The 15,542-nt window shown below is 41.7% G+C and overlaps 1 protein-coding gene across 1 annotated transcript in view; it reads left to right on the top strand.

The window, feature by feature from the left end:
- ncam2 (neural cell adhesion molecule 2) overlaps positions 1-15,542 on the top strand; it is a gene marked incomplete at its 5' end in the record, with an annotated part of 350,469 nt that overhangs the window by 327,790 nt on the left and 7,137 nt on the right. The window contains one exon of the mRNA XM_083908283.1: positions 10,010-10,217. Coding sequence (XP_083764409.1) covers positions 10,010-10,217 — 208 coding nt within the window. The remainder of the gene's footprint in view (positions 1-10,009; positions 10,218-15,542) is intronic.

A 15,542-nucleotide genomic window follows, 5' to 3' on the forward strand; every position in this document is an offset into this window, starting at 1 on the left:
AAAAAAAAAAAACAGTAAACAGTAAGAAAATATCAGTAATATCAACTTGTGTCAGTGCCTTGATTTAATCATGATGGAGTGTGAAGAACAAGACAGCATGTATTGACTGTAACACTCTGCTTCACATGTGACGGTGATAGTGCTTACAGCGCTGCTGCATCTGCAGGTAAATCCACTGTCACCCCCTGGTGGTATTTATCGTCAGTATCGCCGACCTCGTTGCTCTCAAACATAATTATGTCTTAAAGGGACACTGTGTAGTATTTATGGGTTTATATGACCCAAAATCCACTTTTTTATTCATATTATGTGCTCCTGCATTGTCTAGCCGCTGTATAATAGTTTAAAATTTCATTTTCGTAGTGTTTTTCAAAAGTCATGTAAAAAACATGGTCGCGGGCCGCGTTGCATTGCCACTGTTATCAGCGAGACGCCATGTTTCTGCGGGAGCCTGTAAGGACAACCCGAGAGAACAATCAATCGTCGCTATACTTGTAGCGGAAGTCCCGCCTCCACTGACGGAGCAGATACGATATACAAAAGACTACACTTATACATCTGAATAAATACTAAAACCTCATCTGCTGACACAGAGAAAGACGACGGGAATCAAGGTTGACTGTCATATTCTTTAATAAAAAAGTATTTCCTCTGGTTTTTTCCAGGGTATCCGCGGGATCTTAAAAAGTCTTAAATCCAATAATTTGAATTTAAGGCCTTTAAATGTCTTAAATTCTCCTAAACTCTCATAAAAGGTCTTTAAATACAATTTTTAAAGGTCTTAAAAATCTATTAACGTTACTTTTATTTAAAACGTGCATTAACTTCAGTCTCGCTTTGAAATGTTTCTATTTTTGATGATGCAATAACACAACTACAACACGGAACTAAGTAGGCCACCTGTGCTGCCCGGTGAGAATTTATCGAGCACCACTAGCTAGTGTGCTGTTTGCGCGCCACGGTGTGTTACAGCTTAGCATAGCAGCGGAGAAAACTTAATGAAAGCCCACAGCTAAGAAGAATTGCAAGATCGGAGATTTGTGGCTCCAATTTTTTGTCTTTTGTACTTTTTTGCCAGTATGGATTTGAAATGGGTCTTAAATTGTATTCATTATGGTCTTAAAAAAACTCCTAAAAAGTCTAAAATTTGTCTTGTTGAAACCTGCAGAGACCCTGTTTTCCACTTCCTTATTTGCCCAGTGCACTTCAGAGCTCGGCTGCCTCCGACCATGAATGTATAATATGAACTGGATAGAGCACCGTCCCCCTTGCTTCCGTTCATTCCTATGAAGCCAAAAAAGTTTATTTTTCCGGGTTATGGGGCCCATAGAGCATGCGCAGCAGTGTCACTACCATATAAAGATCTATAAAAGCCTGTGTCCATGTCTCCAGGTGTCTCTTTTACTATTGTGGTCAATGGGAAAATTGCTTTTGGGCTCCAAGGGGTTTTCTGTTGCAGTACCCACAGTGGCCACCAGGTAAAGATTGTCGGAGCTCTATCCAGTTCATTTAATACATCCATGCCTCCGACGTGGAAATCGCTCTCCTTCAAAACGAGGCACAGGCAGAGTTTAATAATGATTACCTTTAATTCTCCGCGCCGGCCTCCTCAGACAAACTTCTGCACCTCCATCACATCCCAAAGTGAGCTCACGGAAACAATCCTCACTCACGTCCACAAATGATGACGTTCCCCCCTCCCCACCTCCCCGATCGGCCCAGTTTGGTCATCATTAATCGGGTAATAATGTCCTCTCGCATCCAATCGAGGGATGGTCAATCACACCTCAGGCCTAATGAGCTCGTGGGGGCAATGTGTGTATGGATGTGCTGCAGGTGCCGCGTGTGCAATGCGGAGAGCGGCGTGTCTGGCAACTGAAAAATAGTGCTAATGGCCCCGATGTATCAAGGAATTAATCAGAAGACGACGACGGTAAAGTAGTTAATAGAGCGAGGAAATAAGAATTAATGAAAGCTGTGTTTCAAGACTTTCTGGAAAACTTAAGTCGCCGTCTGCGGTAAAGTGTCGACGCGTGCCCGTGTGTCTGAAATCTTCGGTGAAAAGTCTTCAGTACAACTGAGAAGTCCGTGCCAAGCACAGTCAGGGGATGTTTTTCCGGCTAGATTGACTTCCAGCAGCTGGAGAGCATGAAATGGGGACGGATGCTGCAGTCGAAATATCACCAGAGGGCGAAACACAGACCCCCATTATGCTCTTCTTCTTCTGTGAATGTGCTTCACACTGAGGCAAAGGGCAACGGGGGTTTATGTGGACAGGAAGGATTAATCAAGCAAAAACACATCACAAAGCATGAGATTGTGAGAGGAAAAACACATGAAAAGTGGCTCCTTGTAGCATTGAAGAGAAAACTATTCATGTTTTTCACATTTTTTTTGTCAAGATAAAGGCGTAAATAAAATTTTTTTGATGTTTTATCCGTCACGTCCAGTTGAAAAACCTCCCCGAAAAGCTAATAAAATACTGTAAGAAATAGTTTTATTTGTCGTTTTCCTACACTTTAAAGGTTGGGTATTAACTTGCGACAAACGGTGGTTCTTTAAATAGAGTATATGTGTAAAAAAATACTTTTTTTTTTTCTCACTACATGTGATTTTATCTTCATTTTTAGGATCAAATAGGTTTCGCGGCTCCTGATTAATTTTATTTGGGTGAAGAGGGGACAAAAATGGCTCTTTTCATTCTAAAGGTTGCAGAGCCCTGTCATAGGAGAACCCTTTTTGGCTCCAGGTAGAACCTTCTGGTTAAAAAGGGTTCTTACTGGAACCATAAGTGTTACCAAGAACCCTTGGTAACAACTTGAGAAAGGGTTTTTCGGAAGCAAATGGCTCCAGGTAGAACCTCAAGCCCTTGTAGAAGAACCCTTTTGGAACCCTTATTTCTAACAGTGAACGATTATTTCCATAATAAACGAATAAATTGAGTCATTGTTTGGTCAGAAAATGTCAAAAAATGGAAATGACGACGTTCTCAAACATCTTGTTTGTCCGCAAACCAAAAATCATTCACTTTTAACGACGTACTTTGTTAATATGACGCCAGGAAACCAGAGTATATTCACATATAAGAAGCAGGAAAACCTGAGAACTTGTTAAACTTGCAGTCATACTTCAGGAACTGGACGACTCAGATACGCTATGTTGTTGGCGTTTGTTTGGATTTTCCTCTTTTTACTTTCTTTCAAACTGTGATTTTCAGCTGCTGATTCTCCTTCATTCCTGACCGCGTTGATGACATTTGCCTTTAAAACCCGAGCGCAGCAGCGTTGGCCCTCTTTAAACCGGCTGCGAGCACTTTATCACCGCGACCTGCGGGGATTGTTCTCACAGATGCTGCGTGGCCTCTCGAAGGTGATCATGTGGTCCGAGAGGAGAGCGGCGGCGGCGGCGGCGGCGGCTCTGCCCTGTATTCTCTGGAAGAGCCTTTTTTTATATATATATATATATATATATAAATGACCTCATTACTCACTTCCCTTGTTTAAGTCGGCTGCAGCCGCTGGAGCCACGTCTGACCATATGATGCCAGGAATTACATGGACGGAAGGCAACAGTTCAGTAATTCTTGAAGTATTTTTTTTTTAAAAGTTAAGCACCTTTTCTAACCTTAGTCGAAGTCTGAGCTGTTTTCCTGAAGGGAAAGACGTGTTTCTAGCTTTCTAAGCACTTAAATATTCTATCGTGAGTCGTGTTAACCAACCTAAACCGTGCCGTGCCGATGTGAGGCGAGCTGGGACCATAGGTGGAAAAAGGGGGCTTTAGTCGGTGGAGCTGCATTTTGAAAAAAAATCCCCACAAAATGACACTTAAAGGTGCATTACGTAATAAATCTAGAGCGACTGGCCATAAAATCCTCCTAATATGTCACAGAGACTCAGGAATAATGTTCATATAACAAACTGAACTCACCAACAACAACAGTACAGACAAAATATTTACATTAAAAAAAATATTTTTAATGCAAATCATGTTTATGTTTTGAAATCATGTTTTGGCGTCATGTGGCGCCACCTACCGCCTTCTACCAATCATTGCAGTCAGTAGAGTCTCAGGTGCCAAGCAACCACGGGTTGCCAGTTACATCACAAAACGACACCTAAAAGACCTCGGGATTTTGAATTTGTGTGTAGTAACCGTTTTTGGCCACATTCTTACATATGGCACCTTTAAAGTAAATGATTTAAAAGTGAAGTAAGTAGTTTATAGTGCCATCTAGAGGAGAGGCTGAAATTTACAACAAGGAACTGCTCCTCTGCTCACCCCCTCCCTTCCCTGAGCGCTACGGTGTCCTCAGCCGGTCAAATGTCGTCCTCGTCGTCTTTCTCCGTGTCAGCAGATGAGGTTCTCTCTTCCGCTACAAGTAAAGAGATGCTTGATTTGTTCTCTCGCGTTTGTCCTTACAGGCTCCGGTAGAAACATGGTGTCTCGCTGCTAACAGTGGCTATGCAACCGCGGCCCGCGACCGTGTTATTTTACATGACTTTTTGAAACACTGCGAAAATGAAACAAAGAATATTATACAGCGACTTGACAATGCAGGAGCACATAATATGTATAAAAAGTGGATTTTGGGTTATATAAACCCATAAATACTACACAGTGTCCCTTTAAACAATGCGAATGCTGTGAATCTTGAACCATGACATGCTCACATCCCCTTTAAGTCATTTATGTTTAAATTCCTACATTTGAACCTTAATTTACGGCCGTTTTATGCAACAAATTCTGCCTGCGCCATTATCCGCCCGTGTTGTCGCCGTATATAAAAGACACAAAGGCTTTGTGTGATGTGAAAAATGTAAACAGATATATAAAAAAAGAAAAATAAGCTCGAGGCCTCAAACATCTGATGATAGAAAAAGAACTAACACAAGACTTTAAAAAAAGAAAAAAAGGGATGAATATTCTTTTTTCTTTTCTTTTTTTCTCCTGTGAAGTACGTGAAGGCTTGAGGGGAGTTAAAAAAAGGTGTTGTTTACCACCCGTGAGTGAGTTTGTTGCTATAGCGGCTCAATTAACTCAGATAAAACTTCAAAAGGTGAGATTCAAAACAGTAGCCGGTGGCAGCGAGGAAATATTGATCCAGTCGACGGGGTTTCAAATCCCACATCCCCCAGATTCGCAAAAAAACACAAAGTGTTTTAATTAAAGTTGTTCTTTCCACCAGGTTTTCCCTCTCTCTCTCTCTCTCTGTGCTTTGACTCTCTGCCAGTCTCCGTTGTCTGTCGTCTCAGCTTGAAGTCGAGAACAAAGTCAACGGCATGAGAGTCATTTGGTTTGTGACTCACTGCGACAACTTCACTTCGGGAAGGTTCGGTCCTCTCTGATGCGTTGGCTCAGAACTCCTCCGCGCTGGATTTAAAAATGAAACCAAGTTAAAGTGTCCACTCTTTTTTTTTGGCTTTAATTTTAAGGGTTGTTTTCAGCCAAAATTGTGTGTGTGTGAAAGAGACGGAGCCGGGAATGGTGTTGAAACAGGCTGATATTTTGATTCCTATCATGTAAGCGTCCCTCGAGCATCCCCTCGCCATTTTTGGTTCGCCGTAAAAAAAATATAGTCTGTGAGTGTGTTACATAAAGTAGACAGCAGGAGATCTGGAGCACAAAATACACACTGTTTTTTTTAAATGTGAACAAGGACAGCAGAGCAGAAATGTGTTGTAGCTCCAACGTAACAAACTGTATTTGGAATATTTTCAGCCGTGTGTTACAGACGACAAGTTTGTTCCTCTGTAACTATAAAACGACTTTTAAAAGGGACTAGAACTCAGATGAGGGCGAGTTGAAGGGCTTTAAGAATTGCTCTGTAAATGCATACACCGTTCAAAGGTTTGGGGTCACTTAGAAATGTTGAAGGAAAAGCACTTTTTTCAATGAATCAAACAGAATTTTGAGAAAAAAAAAATTGAGAAAAAATAAAATGTTGATTAAAAAAAAATTAAATGTTGAGAAAAAAACTTTTACATTTTGAGGAAAAAAAATAAATGATGGCGAAAAAAATTAAATTGTGAGAAAAAAAATTTGAGGAAAAAAAAAAAATTTGAGAAAAAAAAAAATTTGAGAAAAAAATTTGAGAGAAAAGAAAATAAGAATTTTGCGAGAAAAAAAATAATTTTGAGAAAAAATATTTTGGAAAATTTTCAGTCGTGTGTAACAGACGACAAATTGGAAAAGTTTGTTCCTCTGTAACTTTGAATCGACTTTTAAAAGGGATTAGAACTTGGATGAGGGTGAGTTGAAGGGCTTTAAGGATTGCTCTGTAAATGCATACACCATTCAAAAGTTTGGGGTCACTTAGAAATGTTGGAGGTAAAGCACTTTTTTCAATGAATCGAACAGATTTTGAGAAAGAAATTAAAATTTTGAGAAAAAAAATAAAAATGTTGTGAAAAAAAAAAATTTGAGAAAAAAGATAAAAATCTTGAGGAAAAAAGATACAAAATTTGAGAAAAAAAATTTTTTTTGAGAATTTTTTTTTTTTGAGAAAAAATTTATAAAAGTTTGAGGAAATAAATAAATTTTGAGAAAATTTTTTTTAAATTTTGAGAAAAAAAAATTTAATTGAGAAAAAAAAAATGTTGAGAAAAATAAATACATTTTGAGAAAAAAATACATTTTAAGAATTTGAAGGAACACCACCTTTTTCAAAGCAATAACAGTTTGAGAAAGAAATACAAATTTTGAGAAAAAATAGCATTTTGATTATTTCTTTCTTTCCTTATTTTAGAAGGAACAGCACTTTTTCAAAAAAATACAACATTAAATGAATCAGAAATACACTCTATATATTGTTAATGTGGTAAACGACTATTCTAGCTGCAAACGTCTGGTTTTTAATGAAATCCAGGTGTATAGAGGCCCATTTCCAGGGTTCTAATGGTACATTGTGTTTGCTAAAGGTGTTAGAAGGCTATTGGTTGATTAGAAAACCCTTGAAAACCCTTGTGCAATGATGTTAGCACAGCTGAAAACAGGTTTGCTGGTTCTTTGACGAAAGGGCAAAATTATTATTTTGAATAAAAAATTACCAGAGGGTGGATTATTTCTAATCTTTTTATTGGAAAACACAACAAAATTGTATAGGTTGAAACTTGTGAACAGTAATGTATGTCATTTACCTTAATACACATCCAGCACATGGAGAAAATAAGAGCCTTGCTGCACATTTTTTACTCCATTTACACACTAAGAAATAAATGTTGTTTTTCTCGCTCACTGGAGGCTTTTTTTAGACGGGCGGTGACGGGAGTGAAAGACGTGAGCACTCAGTCTCTCGTCGCTTACAATTTCACATAAATGTCTCATTCACCTTTTGGCGCTCGCGGCCGAAAACGCCCGCGTGAGACTTCCTAAGTAAGAGAGTTCATTCGTCATCACTCTCCCCGTCGCTGATTAACTCCTGGTGATGTCAGACCTCCAGCTGTCAACACTGATCCTACGGTGGGTTTGTGTTCTCTCTCTTCTTCACCTCAGGATCATTTGAGAGCACAGTTGTGTTCGGCTGGGAGTCTCTCATCATCGCTGCACCACCTTCATTTTTTCTTCTTTATTACTGTAAATTGAAATTTGGGCCCTGATGCATGCATGCTCTTCCCCCCCCCCCCCTCCTTCGGCTGAGACGAGAGTATTTTAACTTTAAAGTTCCTGCTCAGCGCCACAAGCTACAATAGTAGCGCTCGATGCCTGCTTTACCTTAAGCTGTGGTGTGGCACAATAGCGCTGAGAAGAAATAAACACAGACCTCTGCACCTGTGGAAATATGTTGGATAGTTGCAGAACCAGAGGGCTCACACACACACAGAAATGTGTTTGCTTCAGTCTTTTAAAAGCTGACTGTGGAAGTTTAGGCGTCTGTTTTGTCTCTTTGTTTACTTTGCGAGAAGAGTGTATCGATACTGTGGGAAAGAGAGCAGCTGTATCTTAAATATTTTAACATTTCCTTGGTGCAGATCAACGGGAGCCCCAGACATGACATGGTACAAAAAAAAACAACAACTCACTCTCACACCTACAGTCAATTTCAGAGTGTCCAATTTACCTAATCTCCGCCATATTGAATGTTTTTGCAACCGTGGGAGGAAGCCAGAGGAACCCGAAGAGAGAGAAAACCCATGCAACGTAACCCCGCCTCCACCTCCACGCAGCAGGGGGATACAAATCCTGTCGGGGATAAAACTACCTTGGCACGACACTTGCAAAGCCAGGCTTTGGGGATTTTTGAGTTTTTGTAGCTCATTCCCAGCCTAAAATAAAACCCAATCACACTAATTCATGAGAATGTTATTAATATTATTAATTTTGTGGCCAGAAAATACTAATTTGTCACAGTTTTGACGCGTCTGTGGTTCCGTACGTATCTGTTCCTCATTCATTTAAAGTTACAGTGTTGTATTTGATGTTATCTTATGTGATCTTAGAACAGTGGTCTCAAACTCGCGGCCCTTCCATCGATTTCATGTGGCCCGCCGCTTAAATATTGGTTTTAGATATTAACATATTAATTATTTATTACTTACATATTTTGCATCATCAATATGTTTTTTTTTATTGTGAATAATATGTCTTTGCGTATCAAAACAAACACCTTTTACTTTGAAATGATGTAAAAATATTGGTACGGGGCACGTTAACGCGATAACGGCGTCACCGTTAACGCACGCCGCGTTTCCACGACGACCGACTGACGTCGTGTTTACGTTAGTCCCGATTGTTAAAATGAGTCTCTAAAGTAAAGCTGAACTTTAATAAACAGACCGCTCCGGTTCGACTGTAGGCGCGCTAACGGCGCTAAAGGAGCTAACGGAGCTAACTGGTAAATCTGGTGTCGCGGCACGTAAAAAACATCACGTCGCGCGCGTCTTTTTCCGGTCAGTCGTCATGGCAACGCGCCGTGCGTTAACTTAGTGTCCAGCACTAAAAAATATTGTCACAAATGTCATTATTCACGATGGAATAGCGTGACATCATTTTAAGCTAACGTCGCCCACCCGGACTCAACAGTTGTTATTCCTCACACAGTTGGGCTTTTTCTTTGACTTGACTGCCCCCTACTGACCAGACTTGAACCTCATGAGAATATGAAAGAAAATGAGTCCTTTATCTGAAAACAAGTAATATTCCAGTAGATCTGACTGAGGGAGCATTTGTGTGTATACACCAGCAGTGCAGGGGGAGGAGGGCGGGTGGAGACAAGAATCATCTAAGTCAACAAACTGCTTCTTTTTTTTTTTGGAGCAGCAGATTTTACTTCTGAAACTTTATTTTTCTGGGCGCCTCTTTGTGTTTTCAGTCGTCTCACTTTTACCCGCACAGCGTTTGCCGGAGGGCAACACGAGATCTAAACCCCCGACGCTGCGCGTGAGCCTCGTTTGACATGTTTTACGTCGAGAAGTTACTCAGTTTGAAGTCTGTAAAAAAGTTTAATATGATGATATTTGCTGTGGTTTAAAAAAAAAAACTTTTTTGTGGTTGGGATTGATTTGTTTTTTCGGAGGAGATTTAGTGGATTCACCCCAATAATTTTGGATTCTCCACTGAGGCGTCGGCGGATTAGAACTTATCTGTATTAGAAGCTAACCAGGTGGAATTGAACTGACCTCCGAGTGCTCGTGAAAGTAGCCGCAGTGATGTTTTTTTTGTGTACTCCTCCCTAGCTCAATTCAGCTTGATGGGTTTTCTGCTGTCACATCCTCACGCACCGGTACACCCACATGTGTGCGGGGCGTAGCGAGGGGGTGGGGGGGGGGGGGGGTCTCGGGGCGACCTTCATTGGCGGAGGTCAGGCGTATCTCAGACAGGCAACTGACCCCGCACACTGCTTCGTGAGCAATCTAATGAATCCTGGCTCCACTGACTCTGCTCCACACCTGACCCTTTGTCTGCATGGCTTAGACGGGGGGGAAAAAAAGTGTGGAAGTCAAAATTTCTAACAGTGTTTATCCCCTCTCTCTCTCTCTCTCCTCCCCCTGTGTGGTGTGTTTCACTGCCTTAGCAGAATCCCTGTTCAGCGGTCTGGGCCTGGGGGCGGTGGTGGGCCTGGGTCTGGGCGCCCTCCTGCTTCTCGTGGTGCTGGTCGACATCAGCTGCTTCTTCCTGCGTCACTGCGGCCTCCTCATGTGCATCACGCGCACCCTGTGCAGCAAGAAAACAGCCACCAGCGGCAAGGGCAAAGAAATGGAGGAGGGCAAGGCCGCCTACCTGTGAGTTTACTCGGTTTTTTTACTCCATTTTTTATTATTATTATTATTATTTTCCCAAAGAGAAACTGTTTGTTATTGTTTTCCCTGGTACCAGTATCGGTGTTTGTCAGCCATAAGGTCATTCATGCTTGCAGAGGGTGCATCTGCTGTGGGTGTATCTGGATGCTTGTGTGTGTTCGTAGCTCGTAGCTCTCTTGTGTTTTTGTTATTGTTGCTGTCAAAATTTTTGTCTTCCTGTTTGGAAAGAAATTCAATTCAAAAATGTTGGGGGCTGGGGATAAATTAAATTTGTCACTGCTTTCTTTTGTGCTGCTAAACGTTATATTAGCGTCTATGAGAAACCCTCTCAAAACTGTGAATGAGAAAGAAATCTTTTTACCGTTGACTGTAGGTACACCTACACCAGCCGCGCAACCACCTTTTCAGCCACAGTATGTCTTTGATTGTCTTATTCGCTAACGTCATTGTCTTGTGTGACTTCGCCTTATTTTGCATGCGTTTTATATCTATATATCTCTCTCTATATATATATACACATATATTTATTAGTGCTGGGCGCGTTATTGTGCGTCAACGTTAACGCACGTTAGCGCATGACGTGTTTCCATGACGACTGACCGGAAACTGACGTCATGTTTACGTGACTCCCCGACTTGTTAAAATGAGTCTCTCAAGTAACGCTAAACTTTAACAGGCCGCTCCAGTTCGACTGTAGGCGCGCTAACGGCGCTAAAGGAGCTAATGCAGCTAAGGGAGCTAACTGGTAAACGGTTCCTGGACTCCGGCGTCGCGGCATGTAAACATGACGCCACGCGTTTCCATGACGACTGACCGGAAAAAAAAACGCGAGCGACGTCATGTTTACGTGACTCCCCGACTTGTTAAACTGAGTCTCTAAAGTAACGCTAAACTTTAATAAACAGACCGCTCCAGTTCGACTGTAGGCGCGCTAATGCAGCTAACGGAGCTAACTGGTAAACGGTGCCTGGACTCCGGCGTCGCGGCACGTAAACATGGCGCCACGCGTTTCCATGAAGACTGACCGAAAAAAAAAAGACCCGCGTGACGTCATGTTTATGTGACTCCCCGACTTGTTAAAATGAGTCTCTAAAGTAACGCTAAACTTTAATAAACAGACTGCTCCAGTTCGACTGTAGGCGCGCTAACGGCGCTAATGCAGCTAACGGAGCTAACGGAGCTAACTGGTAAACGGCGCCTGGACTCCGGTGTCGCGGCACGTAAACATGACGAGCGTGACCTCATGTTTACGTGACTCCCGACTTGTTAAAGTTAGTTTCTAAAGTAACGCTAAACTTTAAAAACAGAGGCACACATACGCAGTACACAGGTACGCCGGTTATTTGTAGCGCTGCTCTTTTCCTTTAATAAACAGACCACGCTAACCAGCGCTAAAAGGAGCTAATGCAGCTAACGGCGCTAACTGGTAAACGGTGCCTGGACTCCGGTGTAGCGGCCACGTAAACATGACGTCACACGCGTCTTTTTCCGGTCAGTCGTTATGGAAACGCGTCATGCGCGTTAACCTAGCGCCCAGCACTGATATTTATGTATATATACGTGTGTAGGTGCATATCCATGTGATGTACAGTAGAATCGTGTTTGCCATTCATATCAGATCCAGCTATTTGTGTGTGTGTGTGTGTGTGTGTGTGTGTGTGTGTGTGTGTGTGTGTGTGTGTGTGTGTGTGTGTGTGTGTGTGTGTGTGTGTGTGTGTGTGTGTGTGTGTATACCTCTGTGATCATATAGTGAGTGTATGCATGCACATGGACCGTGTGTGACCTCCTGCTTTAGGAGGAAATATAAAGTCTAGTTTTTTAAAAATCTCACCCAGTGAAAGTCAGTGTAGAAAAGTGTGTGGACCTGCAGAAAGCGAGAGAGGGCAAAGAGGAAGAGAGGCAGGGGTAAGGGAAGAGACGAAGGGAGGAGGAGGAGGAGGAGGAGGAGGAGGTGGTGGTGAGGTTGACTCGTGCTGAGTCACTAAGCTCATCGTGCCGGAGGGCTGACTGAACACACAGCACACAGGGGCTGCCTCTGCTTTATGCTGGAGCAGCTGTTGTTGCAGCAGCAGCATCACTGAGGCATTCACTACAGTCGCTGTATGTTGCTGCTGCTGCTGCTGTTGCAACCTCAGCGCGGCTCCGCGAGGTCATCGATCACGGCCGCGTCGTCGCTGAAAGACGGTGCGAATGTGTTCTCCTGCAGCTTTGTCGCTGAAAAGGAAAGCTATGACATATAAGTTTAGTCATGAGTAAATATTGTGTTTGACAGAAAAATGACAGGACAAAGAAAGCGAGAGAGCAACATGAGATGGAGAGTGACCTAAGTGAACATTTAGGGCGACCTTAACTGATATATTTTGAACAAAGATAAAGTGCCAGAAAATACTACACATCCCATATTGCCTGGTAAATGGGCGTAGCTTTCAGATTTAAATTTGCTGATCTCGTCCAGATTATGATCCTGATGACATCGTTGGGTTTATACGTGTTTGTCTGAATGTCCACTACCCTTCAAAAGTTTGGGGTCAGGAAAAGCACTTTTTTTCATTGAATTTAACATTAAATTAATCAGAAATTCACTCTATACATTGTTAATGTGGCAAACGACTATTCCAGCTGCAGACGTCATTGCAAAATCATTATTTCTAATCTTGTCAATGTCTCGGCTATATTTTCTATTCATTTTGCAACTCTTTTGATGAATAAAAGTGTGAATTTTAATGGAAATCACAAAACCTGAAGTCATAACTACTAGCGGTGTCACTGTTTCTCTCTCTCCGCTTTTGACGTGCGATTCCATGCAGAACAATGAGCGAGTAAAGTTAAGCAAGAGAGAGCAAATAAATGTGACTTCTCACCCAAAGAAAATGACAAAGACCAAGATCCCAAGTACAATCTACCTGTCCAGATCCAGAGCCGTGCTGCAAAATCAATAATGGTGGACTCAAGTTACAAGTTGCCTTCCCATCTTGAGATGAGATGTGTGCGGTCACATTCGGTCCTTGAATTTGAGTTTAAATGGTCCTGGAAAAGTCCTTGAATGTGATGTCTCTTCTTGCGTCATTCAGACTTCAGCTGAAACAATAATGCAGTGTTTAAAGACACAGTGAGTCACAGCTCTGCACAGGTTTTTACTGCGAGTGAGTCAACGCTTGAGAATAACACAAAGCGCAGAGGGACTTCCACTGACTTTACAAAAATTTTACGGCTCAGTCGGGATGACCTTGACTTTTTTTTTTTAGCAGCGTTAAAGTTGAAAAAACTGTTGCCGACTTCACTGCAAAATGAAAACAGAAGCAGAAAGGACAGTTTCCACAGTTTCCCCCCGTTTTTATCACTGCATCAATCGTGTCAAAGGTCAAATTTAGCTCTCGTACCAAATATAGGAGTATGATTTAAAGCTGTCGGAGCATGACTTGCTATTTTTGACTGTAAAATTGTCTTATTTGGCTTAATTTAGAATGAACACATTCTAAATAAAGTCAAATTTCACTCTCTCGGATTAGGCTCGGTTTCTGTGCCAACTTTTTTTCCCCCCCCTGATTTTTCTTGAGGCATTTTTCCTCCCTGATAAGTCTCTGCTCTGTGATAGTCAGAGTGGAAAATCCGGTCAACCCATCCTGTCGTTCAGCGATGCAGTGCAGAGATGTGTCTGGTATTTCAGTCGCCTCCTCCCAGCATGCACCGGAGGGCCGACATGCACACAACTTTTGGTTTTCAAGCACACAGCAGCAGCAGCAGCAGCAGCAGCAGCAGCAGTGGAAACTGTGATTATCGGAACGCTCGGTTATCAGGGAATGGAAATTCTGTTGTAAATTGCACTTTTAAATCCAGTTTCTCGCAGATACCCAAATATACACACTACTCAAAAAAAAGTGCGACAAGAATATCCCTATGAAGAGTTCATGCTACGGTGATATTCTACCATGAAAGAAGGGCATTCAATGGTCATTTTAAAGTGTTGTCTTGGTCTCATGATGTCAACGTTTGAACGTCATGAGTAAGACGACTGTTTGAATACGAATTGTCATTGAACCAGAACTTTTACATCAGACAGTTGTTGTGATTTTGTGGTTAATCACCTCGTACTAAAGCATGTACTTAAACATAGAACAATTGGACAATTCAAAAGTTTACAGAAGGTTCACTTAAGTTCACCTGTAAAGGTTAGAGTGCATTTTAGGTGCATACTGAAATTGAATCCAAAAGCCAAACATCCATGGCGTTTTGTGAGTGCACTCTTAGAAATAAAAGTGCTAAGTAGAACCATATAAGGTTCTTCGGCTTGTCCTCATATGAGAACCCTTAGTGTTACCAAGAACCCATTTAAAACCCTTTATTCAGGAAAGGGGTTTTAAAGGGTTGGATCAAAATGGTTCTCATTGGAACCATTAGTGTTACTAAGAACCCTTGAAAAACCTTGGTTTTTCAGAAGCAAATGGTTCCAGGTAGAACCTCAGCACTTGTAGAAGGACCCTTTTGGAACCCTTATTTCTAAGAATGTAGTCTATGCCATAAAACTACTTTTTAAAATTCAAAATACAGCAAAAGATACTAAGTAGAACCATATAAGGTTCTTCAGCTTGTCCTCATAGGCGAACCCTTTTTGGCTCCAGGTAGAACCTTTTGGAGGGTTCCACCAAGAACCCTTTTAAAACCCTTTATTCAGGAAAGGGGTTTTAAAGGGTTCTCTGGATCAAAATGGTTCTTACTGGAACCATTAGTGTTACCAAGAACCCTTGAAAAACCCTTTCTTCGGGAAAGGGTTTTTCAGAAGCAAATGGTTCCAGGTAGAACCTCAGCCCTTGTAGAAGAACCCTTTTGGAACCCTTATTTCTAAGAATGTAGTCTATGCCATAAAACTACTTTTTAAAATTCAAAATAAAGCAAAAGATACTTGGCTCCAGGTATAACCTTTTTATAGAAGGTTCCACCAAGAACCCTTTTAAAACCCTTTATTGAGGAAAGGGGTTTTGGTTCCAAGTAGAACCTCAGCCCCTGTAGAAGAACCCTTTTGTACCATGAGTGTGTGTGGGAGCTTCCTCTGGTGGTCCTTGGCGGAAAATCAGAAATACTAAATGTAAATCACCTGTAAAATGAAATCACAGCAGTTTCATGCAGCGGTGCAGTTGCTGACTCCGCCCATATTGAGGAGATCGGCCCATATTGTTAGTTTCTCTGGCTTCAAAGGTTCTTGTGGAACATCAGTGACACATATGACACCGAGGTTAACTACTTTTTCCCCCCGTCATCCATGACCAGAAACCCTCTAATTATTGCGATCATTATTTGTGCTACATTTCA

Source organism: Microchirus variegatus (assembly GCF_963457635.1).
Source record: "Microchirus variegatus genome assembly, chromosome: 22".
Taxonomy (NCBI): Eukaryota; Metazoa; Chordata; class Actinopteri; order Pleuronectiformes; family Soleidae; genus Microchirus; species Microchirus variegatus.